The sequence below is a fragment of the Mastomys coucha genome, unplaced genomic scaffold (assembly GCF_008632895.1).
Source record: "Mastomys coucha isolate ucsf_1 unplaced genomic scaffold, UCSF_Mcou_1 pScaffold15, whole genome shotgun sequence".
NCBI lineage: Eukaryota > Metazoa > Chordata > Mammalia > Rodentia > Muridae > Mastomys > Mastomys coucha.
This window is the reverse complement of record NW_022196897.1, coordinates 63855296-63870295: the sequence shown is the minus strand read 5'-3', so window position 1 is coordinate 63870295 and position 15000 is coordinate 63855296. Positions and strand designations below refer to the sequence as shown.

General features: G+C 38.9%; 1 protein-coding gene across 21 annotated transcripts in view; it reads left to right on the top strand.

The window, feature by feature from the left end:
• Ttn (titin) overlaps nt 1-15000 on the top strand; it is a 269568-nt gene that overhangs the window by 112830 nt on the left and 141738 nt on the right. For 19 of the 21 annotated variants that reach the window (XM_031370735.1, XM_031370732.1, XM_031370730.1 and 16 more), the window contains 28 exons: nt 728-811; nt 1187-1273; nt 2754-2837; nt 3055-3135; nt 3271-3348; nt 3519-3587; nt 3854-3955; nt 4386-4487; nt 6299-6379; nt 6542-6619; nt 6841-6918; nt 7078-7161; nt 7507-7590; nt 7823-7906; nt 8587-8667; nt 8952-9170; nt 10057-10131; nt 10315-10389; nt 10601-10693; nt 11338-11415; nt 11601-11858; nt 12032-12115; nt 12292-12369; nt 12840-12923; nt 13187-13270; nt 13470-13553; nt 13760-14029; nt 14327-14404. In XM_031370735.1, the coding sequence (XP_031226595.1) occupies nt 728-811; nt 1187-1273; nt 2754-2837; nt 3055-3135; nt 3271-3348; nt 3519-3587; nt 3854-3955; nt 4386-4487; nt 6299-6379; nt 6542-6619; nt 6841-6918; nt 7078-7161; nt 7507-7590; nt 7823-7906; nt 8587-8667; nt 8952-9170; nt 10057-10131; nt 10315-10389; nt 10601-10693; nt 11338-11415; nt 11601-11858; nt 12032-12115; nt 12292-12369; nt 12840-12923; nt 13187-13270; nt 13470-13553; nt 13760-14029; nt 14327-14404 (2817 nt within the window). The remainder of the gene's footprint in view (nt 1-727; nt 812-1186; nt 1274-2753; nt 2838-3054; nt 3136-3270; nt 3349-3518; nt 3588-3853; nt 3956-4385; nt 4488-6298; nt 6380-6541; nt 6620-6840; nt 6919-7077; nt 7162-7506; nt 7591-7822; nt 7907-8586; nt 8668-8951; nt 9171-10056; nt 10132-10314; nt 10390-10600; nt 10694-11337; nt 11416-11600; nt 11859-12031; nt 12116-12291; nt 12370-12839; nt 12924-13186; nt 13271-13469; nt 13554-13759; nt 14030-14326; nt 14405-15000) is intronic. The other 2 variants (XM_031370722.1, XM_031370738.1) reach the window with 2 other exon arrangements.

Here is a 15000-nt window from a genome sequence, read left to right as displayed (position 1 = left end):
TAACACTCAAAACTCGTAACTTCTGGTTTTCCCACATTTTATTACCCCCTCTGTTTCTGGGGTTGTCTGCAGCTCCTCTTTGTGCAGCAAGGATGCAATAGGATGGTTGCCTGCTGGCCAAAACTTTCTAATTCAGAACTGTAGAGTACTAGTCACACTGTGGCCAGGTGTGTCAGTATTTACCCCACCACTGAAATTAAAAGATACAGTAACCACTGGGCAAGTGCGTGCACATCTTTAGTCGCATTGGTAAGGAGGCAGAGACAGGCAGTGAGCCTCTCTGAGTTAGAGGCTAGCCTGGCATACATAAGACTCATAGTAAGACTCTGTAAGGGAGGGAGGGAAGAAGGGAGGGAGGGAGGTAGGAAGGAGGGAGGGAGGGACAGAGGACTCAAGACTCTACACCAAAGTTATATCCTCTTTCCCTAGCCAAATTTAAAAAACACTTTTTATATCACCTAATTGTTCTCATCCAGCTGACTTTAAACAAAGCAAGAGTTCTTCCACTATTTCCACTATAGAAACCCATGCCATTAAAATAACAATCTTGGTTGTCCCTTTTCTACTTGGCCATTCAGCCATCTCCACAAATCTTGGTTTCTGAACTATGATTTTCTTGTCTCCAACTGGCAAAAAGGAGGAACATCTACTCTTTGCTCCTATCTTATAAGAATATATGTCTTGTCAAGATGAGCAGTTTCTCAAACACAGTACATTTCTTTTAAAGTCCCTGAACCACCTAAAAAGCCAGTTCCAGAAGAAGTGGTCCCTGTTCCCATTCCTAAGAAGGTGGAACCCCCAGCACCCAAAGGTAGAATGGCATTTCTTGGGTTCTGTCTTTTTCGGATCTTTTGTATGTGAGACCTATGTTTTGACAAAAATGTTATCAGTAAACAATCTCTCATATGTTTAACTCTTCATCTATCGATTTTATTAATTTGTGGTAACACGTTAATAACAGTTTTAGATGCTAGACCATCCTAACTGGGTATTTGTCTACCACATGTCATGTGTGTGATGTCTGCCTGGCATTGATGTACTAAGCATTCCCTTTAGCCACAAGTAGAGCACACTAAACTACTTTTTAGTTCTTAAGCTCTTAATGAGGCTTTGTGCTTTCCTATAATCTTAAATGTCTCAGAAGACTGTAACATTCAACACTGTTTCAACAATGTTATCTTTAAAGTTCCTGAGGCTCCCAAGAAACCTGTGCCAGAGGAGAAGAAGCCAGTTCCTATTCCCAAGAAGAAGGAGCCAGCTGCTCCTCCAAAAGGTATCCAGAACTCTGGTGGAGACAGCTGTCACCCCCAGGGGCCAGCTCTGCTTTGCACAGTCTTCATTTGTACTGTGTTGTCCTCGTCTCTCATCTCTTCAGCATGTTCCTCATGTTTAAAACGTGTGTCACCTTAGGGGATATACCCTTCTTATATATTATTTATTGTTCTGAACATTCCTAAGGCAGTTTCCCCCCCAAAAAAAGTGTTATAAGAAGTAATTATGTCAAACCTTAAAAGTTAAATATCATCCTTGAGAAGGATTCATGAAACATCTTTTACAGACATGTTTATATAACCAAACATCTCTCTTTCATACTCACATGTGTGTCTTCTTCATTAAGACATTGTTGTGTGTCCATAATGAGGAGACTGAGAGAGGCTGTGTTAGTGGGAGAGTGAATATGGCAAGTCTTCAGTAGGGGAGAACAGAGTTTTGATATTTATGTTTTCCTATGTGTCTTGAAATTCTTTAAAGGTGCTATAAACATTTGGGAGTGTATTCTAAATGACAGAATTTCTTATAGAAAAACACTTGTGCATACATACACAGCATTTTTTGATATAAAGGTCCCTAGAGGCATTGGCATAGTGTCCTACTGAGGGACCTGTTCTAAAGGGTATCTTACATTTTGATTATATTTTAGGCAACCAGAAACATAAACTCAGAATGCAGTCAGCAGGGAAAAGCTACATAGATATGACTATTCTACTGTGTTATAGGTATAATTTAGAAAGGTCATAAGGTGTCATGATTTATCCCTCTTTCCAAACAATATATGAAGATACTTTTTCCTACACACTTTACCCACACTCTCCATTATTGGTGTAATCCCTGGATGATTTGTTTGCATCACATCATCCTGAAGAGGGTGAAGAGCAAATTTAGTAAAATGCTGGGCTTGAGCATGCTCAATACTTGGAAATCATGTACCTGCTTTAAATAGAATAAGTAAAAGGCCATAGTGGAACACTTGTATCCCAGAACACTTGAGGGTCGGGGAGTAGAGACAGTTGGCTTTCCTTGGGGCTAACTAGTCAGTGAGTGTAGCCTACATGTCAAGGTCCGGGTAAGTAAAGGAAGTGTCTTAAAGGAAGACAGTGAGTGCATAGCACCTGAGAAATAACATCCAAGGTTATTTTTACCCTCCCAAAACACACACATACATACATGCACCAATATATACATGTATACATATACACAAAAAATATCATAATAACATATAGGAATGAATTCTATAACATACAGAAATTAAGCCTATACACACTTCTGTTACATAACACATTTCAATCTTTTAAATGCTTCTAAAACATTGTATGTGACAGTTACTATACTGTGGCTTTAAAGTGGGATATTTCTACTTGTACCAGTGAACAATCTATAGCATTAATACACTGTGTGTCGCTTTGGAGGTATGCCTCTGTCCATTCACAGAAATGAAACATGCCCACACTGACCTGCTGTTTTAAAACTTTAAGTCCCAGAGGCTCCAAAGAAACCTGCTCCCGAAGAAAAGATTCCTGTTCCTGTGACAAAGAAGAAGGAGACTCCTCCAGCTAAAGGTAGGGTTACTTGCCTAGTTCAAGGAACCCAGTGTTTATGTCTCCAGTGCAAAACATTGTGTGTTTATCTGTTAACTAGTCTATTTAATTCAAAGTGGGTATGTTATGGTCAGTGACAATACAACTGAAGTGTGTACCTGTCTAGGCTCTTTCAAAATAATGATAATTAGCAACTTTGAAAAAAATATAAACCCAATTCTACAAATGTCTTTTCAAGTTCCCGAAGTGCAGAAGAAGGTTGTCACAGAAGAAAAAATAACCATCATTACTCAAAGAGAGGAGTCCCCACCGCCAGCAGGTACCCCACCGCATCTCCATAACTGCTTCTTTCCTCCAAGCTTCTTAATGGCATGTCTTTCTTTGTGGGCTTGCCTGTTCTATGTTCATTTTCCTATAAGATTTTTTAAAAAATATATAAATGTTATTCTTCAAGTACCAGAAATACCAAAGAAGAAAGTTCCTGAAGAAAAAAGACCTGTTCCTAGAAAAGAGGAGGCCCCCCCACCAAAAGGTATTGCTGGCTGTCCTACAAAAGCTATCTTTTACAGTGTTATGCTTCAAGGCAAGTTTGACTTGTGAGCTTTGTGGTACGTGAAGAGTGTGTGGGGGACAAGCTCTGTGCTGGGCTTCAGTGGAAGAGTGTCAGGGCTCTAACTGTGCGTAATGTTTCTAAAATGCCAGCGCCACCTAAGAAAGCTGTCCCTGAAGAGACTGTTCCGGCTCCCATCCCTAAGAAAGCTCCTCCCCGAGGTAGGATTGGTCTCAGTCTTCTAGAGAAATCTTGTAGTGCTTCTTGCTACATTGGTCAAGTGTGTTCCCTCTTTGTCTCACTTCTGAGAGACTTTCATGTATGTGTGTGTGCGTGTGTGTGTGTATGTGTGTCCTTGGGATGTGTAATGTCTTTGTCCATTTTGCTAATAAAAGTAGTGTACTGTAACGCTTTCCAAAATTCTAGAGAGAAGGGGGATTGGTGTAATTACCGATTTTTAAGATTCAACTTTGATGCTTTCTTAAAGCTGAAGTTTCTAAGAAAACTGTTGTAGAAGAGAAAAGATTTGCTGCTGAAGAAAAACTATCGGTGGCAGTTCCTCAGAGAGTAGAACTCATGCGGCATGAAGGTATATAACTAGAAGGGATGCAGGTGCCATCTGTGAATAGCTCCCTCAAAGGAGTCTCTCCTCTTTAGGATATAAATGTTTTTGTGAGAACCTGTTTTCATCTTGTGTTGGTGTTGGAATACATCTGTCTGCTGTAGCCTTCTGGAACTATCTTTTGTTTCTACTTTGATCTTGAGCCATTCTTACAAAGTGAATAAGGTGTTGAAAAGGAAATCATTTTAATTTGGATGCTTTGGGGTATAATTCAAGTGTTTCTCTTGGTCTTGGGCTTTAGCCTCCTCTTGTCTTGTCTCTTTCCCTCTTGTAGTTAGAAAGTCCCAGGTCCTAAGCAGATAGAAGAATCTTCATCCATCCGTAGTGAACACATGGCCACTGGATGTATTCCTGCCACTGAGTTTAAATCAAATCTTATCTTTTAACCCATCTACAGAGGAGGAATGGACTTACTCTGAAGAAGAGGAAAGAGTGTCTGTTTCGGTGTATAGGGAAGAGGAAAGAGATGAGGAGGAAGCAGAGATCACAGAATATGAAGGTAAATGGCAGAAATAAGTGAGGGATGATTGCTGTAGGGATAATAAGGAAAGTCATCCAAGAGGCATGGCACAGATTCATCTACTGGCCTTATTCCAGGTGCCATTTTAATCAAAATAAAATATTCAAAAGCATCCATTTCATAAGACTAAACACCCTATGAATTTCTTTTTCTTCTCTTCCTTAGCTATTCAGAGGTAATGGCTTTGTAGTTAAAGATAACTGAAGGGGCTGGGCATCCTCATGTGGGTACCTCCTTTTATGAGGACTTGGCTTCAGTGTGGTAGGCTAGTAGACACTTGAGCTTGGTTATCTGGTATATACATGGTGTTTCTCAAACCATGTTTTCTGCAACACACAAACAGGAGTATTACTAAGTGGACTGTCCAGTTCCTAATTTGCTTATTCACTTTAAAAAAAAAAAAAAAGAAAGAAAATAGATGATACATTAACTTCCAGAACTCAAAGGCATATTTGTCACACACACAAAAGAAATATTAAATGAAGGACCTTTCCTTTAGTCCACATATAGAAAAAGAAACCATGCAGTATCTGCAGTCAGGCAGACATGTCCAGATGTTCCATCTGTTGTAAAGATGACTCTCAGATGCGTTTAACAATTGAAACAGTAAACTTTATCTTGCTGTGATTCCCTTTTGGTCAAATAAAACACTACTAGGTTCCCTATGAAAATACCACAGTCTAGCTAAAGCTGTATATCCAAAAGAACACTCCTGATAAGGGACAAGGGTAGCTCTGTTTTAAGGGAAAATGGGTATGCTCTTTAGAAACATAACTCCCTCTCAAATGTTGAGTAGATTTTGAGTACCCCAGTTCTTCTCAAGTACATCTCTGTCTAATAAAAGGGGACTCTTTACATCCCCTTTCTCCATTTGGAAGAAAACTCTACATGAAATCCAGTATTAACAAACAGTAGAATAAACTAGAATGCAATAGAGTGGGCCATGATTTCCAAACAAAGCTAACTGTTCAGCTGCATTTCCTAGAATAGACCACAAAAGTGGGCATGGTCAGGAACCTGGGGGATCTGAAGACTGTCCTTCCTAGAAGTATTTGGGGAATCACACAAAGCATGCATATGGAACATCTCCTCCCTTAGGTCTGGGACCATTTCAGTTTTTGATACAGGATGCTATATAAACTTTCGGTGCTTCAAACTCAAGCAAGAAGAGCAAGATGCTCAGTGGTTCTTGTTCTGCATTAAGCTGAAAAGATGACACTACCTGAAGCTTCTTTTCATTTTAGGCAACATAGGTGTTTTTAATTAGCCTATTCTATGATCATTCTATAGTAAACTTTATACACACAGGCTCAAAAAAAAATCACATGAAGTCTCTTGTCTCTTCTAGCACAGCCACCCCACAAAACTGAGGAGCAGCAGCACGAACTATCTTGCTTTTTACCTTTATCTTTCTGCCTTTCTGCCTTCAAATCTAGAGTGTTAATGGTTTTAAAAAACAAACAAAAAAAAAATCTAGCTTCAAATCCTGTGCTGCTTGCTTAGTTGCTTGAGCTTGGTTTTTTGTCATGTACATGCCCTGTTATTCCTGTGAATTGGAACCTTACTGTCTTTGTGATATACAATAAATTAGTGAAGCTAGTACTCTTTATTACAGTATTAGCTCTGATTTGAGTGTTCTTCAGGTATTTTAAATGGAAACAATCAGGGATTTAGCAAATGCTCAAGTTTGACAATGTTGATTATTGTTTTGAAGTGATAAACTATGGTTAAAACTAAACATGAAAAAAATGTCTACATTTTTTTCTTCTTTGAATTCGATGTCCTAAAAGTATTGGAAGAGCCCGAGGAATATGTTGTGGAAGAAAAGATGCACTTTATCTCTAAGAAAGTAGAAGTTGAACCAGCCAAAGGTATACCAACTCTTAAATATTTTATCTCTATATTTGTTATGCTCTCCTATACATAATTTACCATCCATATTACAATAACATGACTAATAAAAAGGTCATATTACATATTTATTGAAAAAAAACTGTACATTTTCTGCAAGTATATTTTATAATCTTTTCAAGTGCCTGAGAAGCATGAGAAGAAAATTATACCAAAACCAAAAGTCCCTGCTAAAGTTGAGGAGCCTCCACCCACTAAAGGTACAGTCTCTCTCACAGATGTGCAACTCTGTCTGTCTCGACATATCTGGTGACACCTCCAAACATCCTTAAGGTTTTGTCAGAATTTGTACAAACACTTTGTTAGTATAGTTATTCATGTTGGTGTACGTGTGAGATCTTTTTAAAAAGACGGTGTTGTAGCCCCCAAATAATGATACTTCCTAAAAGAGTACAAATTAATATTCTTAATATTTTCAAAGTTCCCGAACCACCAAAGAAAATTGTTCCAGAGAAGAAGGTTCCTGTACCAGCTCCTAAGAAAGTGCCACCAGCCAAAGGTATATTGGGGTCCACTCTACCCATAGGTGACACCTCATTCCGTCTTGATAGTAAATGATGCACTCTTCAGATCTTTATCACAATGGGAAGAAAGTAACTGTGCACAGGTTTGGCACTCTTTGCACCATGTTTGACCACATTGCCTGATGTTTTCAAAGCACCTGAAGAACCAAAGAGACCAGTTCCAGAAAAGAGAGTTCCTGCAGAAGTGGTTGAGGTAGAAGAACCTCCCCCAACCAAAGGTAAATGACATTCCCCTAAAGAACAAATAAAAACTTAGAGTCTTATCTTTCTTCCTCCATCTACCATCTATTGGGTCATAATTTTTCTATGTAGATTGTTAGTGTCTGTTTGTAATGGTGTTGTATTATACCCTTATGAAATATTACTTACTTATTGTGTTTAGTTATGTGTGCCTTACAAATTCTTTTGTTCTAAAGCCACAGTACTTTCTGGCTTGTATATATGTGTATGCATGAATATGTGTGTTAGTGTGTATGTATATGTATATATATGTGTATGTATATATGTTTGTGTATATTCTACTCTAAATGTTATAGAATGCTAATTTTAAATTATCTTCCAAGTGACCGAAAGGCACATGAAAATTACCCAAGAAGAAAAAGTTCTTGTGGCTGTAACTAAAAAGGAGGAGCCTCCAAGAGCAAGAGGTACAGCAGCCTTTCCACATGTCAGTGTTGCTTTGTCTTGCTCTCTTTATAAGTACACTGACGAAGGGGCACAGAGAGAAGGGTGGTCATTGTCTTCTTTTAAAATATTGTAGAATGTGTGAAGTTTGGGAAGGGTTGAATCTTTTATGTTTGTGTCATTCCTCTGTGGCTTGTGTGTTTTGTGGTCTGGATGAAGAAAAACAATTCTTTAAAGTAAAATCTGTCTTTAAAGTGCCAGAGGAACCTAAGAAAGTTGTCCCTGAAGAAAAATTTCCCAAGCTCAAACCTCGAAGAGAGGCGGAGCCACCGGCTAAAGGTATAATGGCTCTTTAAAGGGATACTAATAAGCTTTTATGTCTTGAGATGGGTAGAGTAGATCTGGCATCGTTAGGGCAAGTGACATAAGTGCATACATATTGAGAGTGGGAAGAGTAAGCTGTCCCACATCACTGCAAAACTAAATAATTCTGATTGCAGGAAGTATCTTTTTCTACCCCACCGCAAATATGTATAGCTTACATTAAAGTGTGCTTGTCATCTGTCTGTTCGTTCCATCTCAGACTCATCTGTCTTGATGTTTGTTTTATGTGGTAAACTTTGGTGACAGTTTTGATTTAACTCCTCAGTATGCTGCATTGTCCCAGTGGATGGGGAGTGGGAGGATTGGGATTAGGGTGCTGATATTGTTGGTGAAGTTCAAGTCCCTTCCTAAGGTTGTACTCAGTTTGACATTCATTGTTGCAGCTTGTCTCTCTTAACTCACAAATCCCGCCTGAGTACCCAGCATCTCTGAAACATTAAACAGCCTGGGCAAAAGTATTCTCAGGTGTGCGGGATGATGTGGACATTCAGGCCCATTGATTTTTCTTGTGATTTAGTGAAAGTTTAAAGGAGCATCATGCTTGGGTTTGTTCTTGGGTTGTTCTTGCCAAAGTTCTTTCAACACAACTATCTCCAGACTCTTGCAATTGACTTCTAATCATTGCTCTTTTAAAGTGACTGAAGTTAGGAAAAGAGCTGTTAAAGAAGAAAAGGTATCCATTGAAGTTCCAAAGAGAGAACCCCAACCCACTAAAGGTACATTGCACTTTCATTCGATCATATAAAGCATAAAGCCATGTGTGTCTCCTTGTCTGCTAGCTGCCAGCTTAACCACCTTGTTTACCCCTACCTGGAGTCAAGCACTTGAAAATTTGACATCGCAACTAGTCAATGTGCATTCTATGATACTTTTACCTTCAAAAGTTAACCAAGGTCACCCATAGCCAATGTGGGAGACTGTCATAAAGGAATGAAATCAAAGCACATTGTCACTAAATGGGCCTTGAATAAAATGCTGCCTGGTGTCAATATTATTCTAGAAGTAACTGTGACAGAAGAGAAGAAATGGTCTTACACCCGAGAAGAAGAAACTGTTTCAGAACACCGTGAGGAGGAGTATGAGGATTACGAAGATTATGAGGAGTACAAAGAGTTTGAGGAGTACGAACCCACTGAAGAATATGACCAGTATGACGAATATGCAGAGCGTGAACTGGAACACTATGAGGAGTCCAAAGAGCATGAGGAATACATTCCAGGTATGACAGCCCTGCAGGGCTCATTAGGTACACGTAGAACCCACTGCGATAGGATGGCAATCGCGGTAAAAGAACTTTGTCATTTAGTAAATTCAGTGTTTTAAATCACTTCTGGAAGGGGAAAATAACTCTATAAATCTTAAGCCTATCATTAGGTTTCCATACCCACAGAGCACCCAGCATTGAATATTTGACACTGACTGCTTTTCTAAGAAAGACAAAGGAGGTTTTGTTTCCTGTTTTTTTAAAGACATATTTATTTATTACACTGTCCTTGTCTTCAGACACACCAGAGGAGAGCATCAGATCCCATTACAGATGGTTGTGAGCCACCATGCAGTTGCTGGGAATTGAACTCAGGACTTCTGGAAGAGCAGTCAGTACTCTTATAGCTGATCCCTCTCTCCAGCCCTGACAAAGCAGTTTTTAATGGAAGATAATGTGTGTGCTTGTGGGGCTCTGACTCTGGGTACTTTCTTTACTGTAAAGTAGATAACAAATTCGTGCACATCAGCTCCTACTAGAAATTTGAAATGAATCCATATCCTCTCACTACTTAAGGGTTTTGTTTCTTTGAGCAGATTCTGCATGGTTTCAGATGCCTTTAAACACCAGACTCCTAGATAGAAAGTTTTGCGTTACATGTCACCTATCTGAAAGGAAATGAGAATTTGTGAGCATTCCCGTGGCCTAATTGAAGTGAATGGGCACAAGGAAGGTGGACATAGCTTCGCTAGGGCTCTCAGGACCTATTCTACCCACCTCTAATTCTTATTCTAGAGATTGTGGTTGCACTGTGAACATAGAAGAGCAATTACCTTAATGAGTACATTTTTGACTTGTGCCTTCCAATCTAACATTAAACACTTTGTGTATGCTTTTAAAGAACCCAAGAAGCCTATTCCAGTGAAACCCGCCCAAGAACCGGTGCCTGCCAAACCCAAGGCTCCCCCACCAAAAGGTAGAGTGAGAATATTACCAATTATAGTGTCTTTTGTTTTCTCCATCTGTCTACCGTGGATATGTGTCAGAGTGCATGTGTGTAAATTGTGTGTTTGTTATATTGTGTATTTCTTAACATGTTGTTCTCACCCTTGAGAATCTAGTTTGGGTTTGTAAATCTCTTACTATTGGTCTTTTAAAGTGCTAAAGAAAGCTGTCCCTGAAGAAAAAACACCTCTGCCCATTCAAAAGAAACTCAAACCTCTACCACCCAAAGGTACATGATAGAGCAGTGACTGTTCCAAAGAGTATCGTCACCTCTGTTCTTGTTGACCGTGACTCACTGCCATGTCTGGGGTTCTCTGTTGTTGCTAAGTATATTGTCTGGTCCATTTCTTACATGCCAGGTCTTTGTGCTTTGTGGATATTTATTCTATGATATTTGTGAGATTCATTGTGATATTCTTCCATAATTAATATCTTTAAAGCTCCCGAAGAACCAAAGAAGGTTGTTGAAGAAAAAATACAAATTTCAATTACCAAACGTGAAAAGCAGCAGGTGACTGAACCAGTTGCCAAAGGTATAACCACCTCTTCCCAGAATGGAGCCTTTTACCTGTCTCTTATATTACTTGTGTCTAGCATCAGCTCTAACATTACTTCTAAATATTTCTACAGCATTGTATACAGTGGCTGTGCATTGCCCCAGGGCTATGATGTTGTCAAATAGAATACTTTTGTTTGAATGCAGTGACTATTTTGCATATTCCTAACATAGTTAAATTAATATAAGGAAAATCACTGAAAATTGGTAATGATTCCAAAGTCATTTTGAAGAACTTTTTCAAAAGCTAATTGAGCACCCAGGTTTTCTTATTTTATCTTAGGCAACTTCTTATAATCTTTGAACATTTGAAAATTTGAACTTTTTAGAATATCTCTGTAAGCAAACTATATTTTAAAACAAAACAAGACAATGAAACACCATTTCCAATTTGTCTCTGCTATTGAAAACTGGCTTGGGTACATGAAACTTGTTTGAGAACCTCTATGCTGTGAGATTTAGAGTCCTTCCCATGAAAAACAGAAATTTTGATAGGGAATGCCATATGTGCTATTAGAGACAGCTACAAAATTATTCTGCCTATTTAAAGTATAAGAAGGCTAGAAATGGTTAGATGGCCTCTTTCTGACTCTAAAATTCCTTTATACTTAATATTTCAAGTGCCCATGAAGCCCAAGAAAGTTGTCTCAGAGGCAAAAATACCTGCCCCTACAAAGGAAATGGCAGCACCTGTTAGAGGTATCTCCCATTGTTTGTGTTGTTCCTCCTCTTTGCTGATGAATTTATGCTCAGTTCTGTGTCTAATGTTACACTGTGGGAAATAGAAAGCCTGTCTTTTGTTATATGTGGGTCTGTGCTCTTAAAATGCCTCAACTTTATTGAGGAATTGGAAAACAGTCAACTTAAAGATGATATCTTTAAAGTGCCAGGGGTACCCAAAAAACGAGAACCGGAAGAGATTGTTGTCTTCAAAGAGGAGGTAGAAGCCCACGAAGAAGAATACATCGTAGAGGAAGAAGAGGAATATGTCCATGAAGAGGCGTATGTCCATGAAGAAGAATACGTCCATGAAGAAGAGTACCTCCATGAAGAGGAATATATCCACGAAGAGGAAGAATACCTTCATGAAGAGGAGGAGATCATAGCTGAGGAAGAGGTGGTGCCAGTGGCCCCAGTCAAAGGTAGATGAAAGCTCCCGCCAATGGAAAGGAAGTGGCAGCTCAGAGTTGGGGTATCTGACTGGGGGTTATTGGCACTGATCCCTTAGTCCTTTTTAGATGCTGAAGTTTATGATACCTGTGTGCTTTTCACGTATCTTCTACAATGTTTTCAAATCTTATTGCTATCTTTAAAGTGCCCGTGGTACCCAAGAAACCTGTTCCAGAAGAGAAAAAACCTGTTCCTGTTCCTAAAAAGAAGGAAGCACCACCAGCCAAAGGTATATACCACTCACACGATGTGCATATAGACAACTTCATCTGACTTCAGATGCTTACCTCTCTTCTGGCTACAACAACCTCTGTGTGTTGCCATGTGCTGCTACAACGTTAGATGTGCTTTATGTGGGCATTGTTCCTCACAGTCAGAACTTAACTATAAACAATGTCTTTAAAGTGCCTGAGATTCCCAAGAAGCCAGAGGAAAAAGTTCCTGTGCCTATTCCTAAAAAGGAGAAGGCTCCACCTGCCAAAGGTACAGCTCTTAATGCAGTCATTTGCCCATGTAGTGTAACTTGATGAGCCTTAGTCATCCCTGTCCTGTGGTGACGTTAATAACATTAACACCAGAACAAGAACCACTCAACTGGTCACAGAAGCCAATTGCCATATATTCATCTCCAAATGTGGCCATTGAAGCATGCTTCTGTTTAACACTTGTGCCTTCTTCAGTGGAGAATTCTTAGTGAAAAACAAATTCACATCATCAAAATAGCCCAAACCATCACCAAGCCTTTTGTGCTGTCCGTGTCTCTGTTCCATGTTTATTTGGTGGCTTTTACTGTAACTCTCCTGCATGTCTAGCATCTTGTTTTGTAGCTATTAATAGCTTCTGTCTTACAGTGAAATTATCAACACATCTGTGAGCATTCAATTGTCCCTAAGTCACTAGACTTCTCTGTGATTAGGAAAATGTGATAGTGACCTTATTTATTATCTTTTAAGTCCCTGAAGTGCCCAAGAAGCCTGTACCAGAGGAGAAGGCACCAGTACCTGTTCCCAAAAAGGTGGAACCACCACCAGCCAAAGGTATACAAATGTGCTAGGGCACACGATTTAATTTCAGATTTATATGAGAATAAAATATTTAATTGGTTCAATAATATGTTCTTTAGGTATACCGCTTTAGTATCATCTCTTTACAAAAACAGATTTCTATTTTAAAAATAAAATATTGCTTTGGGGTTTCTTCACTATGATTTTATGGCTTTAACATAATTTTCCAGACTGTGCTTGGATTCAATGTTTTTTGTGTTGTTGTATAAAATTTCCCCTAAATCATTTCTTTAAAGTGCCAGAAGCGCCCAAGAAACCTGTGCCTGAGAAGAAGGTGCCAGTGCCTACTCCTAAGAAAGTAGAGGCTCCGCCTGCAAAAGGTATATTATTTTATCATTTGCACACAAGGGGGAAATCTCACATTTGTGTTCATTCATAAGAAAATGTTCCTGTACTAACTACAAGCTTGTAAAGTGTCTTGCTGAAGATGTCTTCCATATTGTGTGATCCTTTATCACATCTATGGCTATAAAACACTTTGGAAGGATACATTCTTAAAGACAAATGATATCTTTAAAGCGCCAGAGGTGCCCAAGAAACTCATTCCAGAAGAAAAGAAGCCAACACCTCTTCTGAAAAAAATGGAAGCTCCACCCCCAAAAGGTACATCAATCTCGGGCAGAAGCAGGGTGCATGAGAAGCAGAGGGAGCATGGGGAGTGCTGTATAACCCCACCAACCATCTTGCTTGATAATACGAACATCAGTGGTCATTGTAACCAAAGCATATTTGCCTTTCATGTTACCCTGCTATCGTTCTTTTTTTACACAAACATAGAATTTGTATAAATTGAATACATATCTTTAAAGCGCCAAAGAAACGGGAAGTAGTCCCAGTTCCTATGGCTCTACCTCGGGAAGAAGAAGAAGAAGAGGAAGCTCCATTTGAGGAAGTCACTGTTCCTGAAGAGGAAATTCTACCTGAAGAAGAAGCTCCACCTGAAGAAGAGGAAGCTCCAGCAGAGGAAGAGGAAGCTCCAGCAGAGGAAGAGGAAGTTCTTCCGGAGGAAGAAGAAGTTCCACCTGAGGAAGAAGAAGCTCTTCCAGAAATTAAACCTAAGGTGCCAAAACCTGCACCAGGTACAGCAGTTCTTGGAATCACGACCTTTTTTATGTTGGTGTCTGCCTTCCCATCTTTATTTGTCTCTTACTTTATACAGAAGTTTATGATGTCGTCATCAAAGCCTTGTATTATCAAAGGCACATCCTCAGCTTGCCTTCTGCACTTGCTTTAGATGTCTGTCCATTGTAAATTATCTTCATACTTTCAAATTCTATTTGATGTTTGTTTGTTTGTGGTCCTATTCTTAGATGTATTTTGTTATCTATGTGATATTGTACGTGGTTCCTAATGTCTTTAAATGAAATGTTTTTAAGTGCCAAAGAAAACTGTACCCGAGAAGAAAGTCCCTGTTCCTGTTCCTAAAAAAGTGGAGCCTCCACCACCTCCCAAAGGTATACCCCCCCGAGAATGAGCACACACCAGAATGAGCACACAGCCCTCACCATCCAATAGTGTTATCAGATAGGTCTCTTATAAAAGGGGCAGCCAACTTTACTTCTAAAGCTGATGAGAACACTGATAGTCACTATTTTCTATTAGATGCTGCTCACACAGAATTGTTTTACATGAAAGGTTAAAAGCAGTATTATCATAAAGCTACTACAGAATGTCTACTTGACTTGATGTAATTTTATTAAAACCATGTAATGCCTCATATAGGTTCTCTGAACATTTAAATTATCTATAAGAAAAAGTTTACCTAAAAATACATACATTCATGGCTTTTAAATTAATTATTTTATTTATTTACATTCCAAATATCACCCCCTCTCTGTAAGTTCATGTTTTAAATTTTCTCCTTTATACTCACTTGCAATAAGTGCCTTTGAGACACTAGCCTGAAAAGAAAAAAAAATGATGTATTTATCAAAACACCGATTAATAGTTTATGTCAAAGCACTGACTGTATTAAAACATTGAGTAATAGTTTAGTCTATACCTTTCAAAACATAAAAATAAAGGGAAACACAACACGTTTTGATTTAAC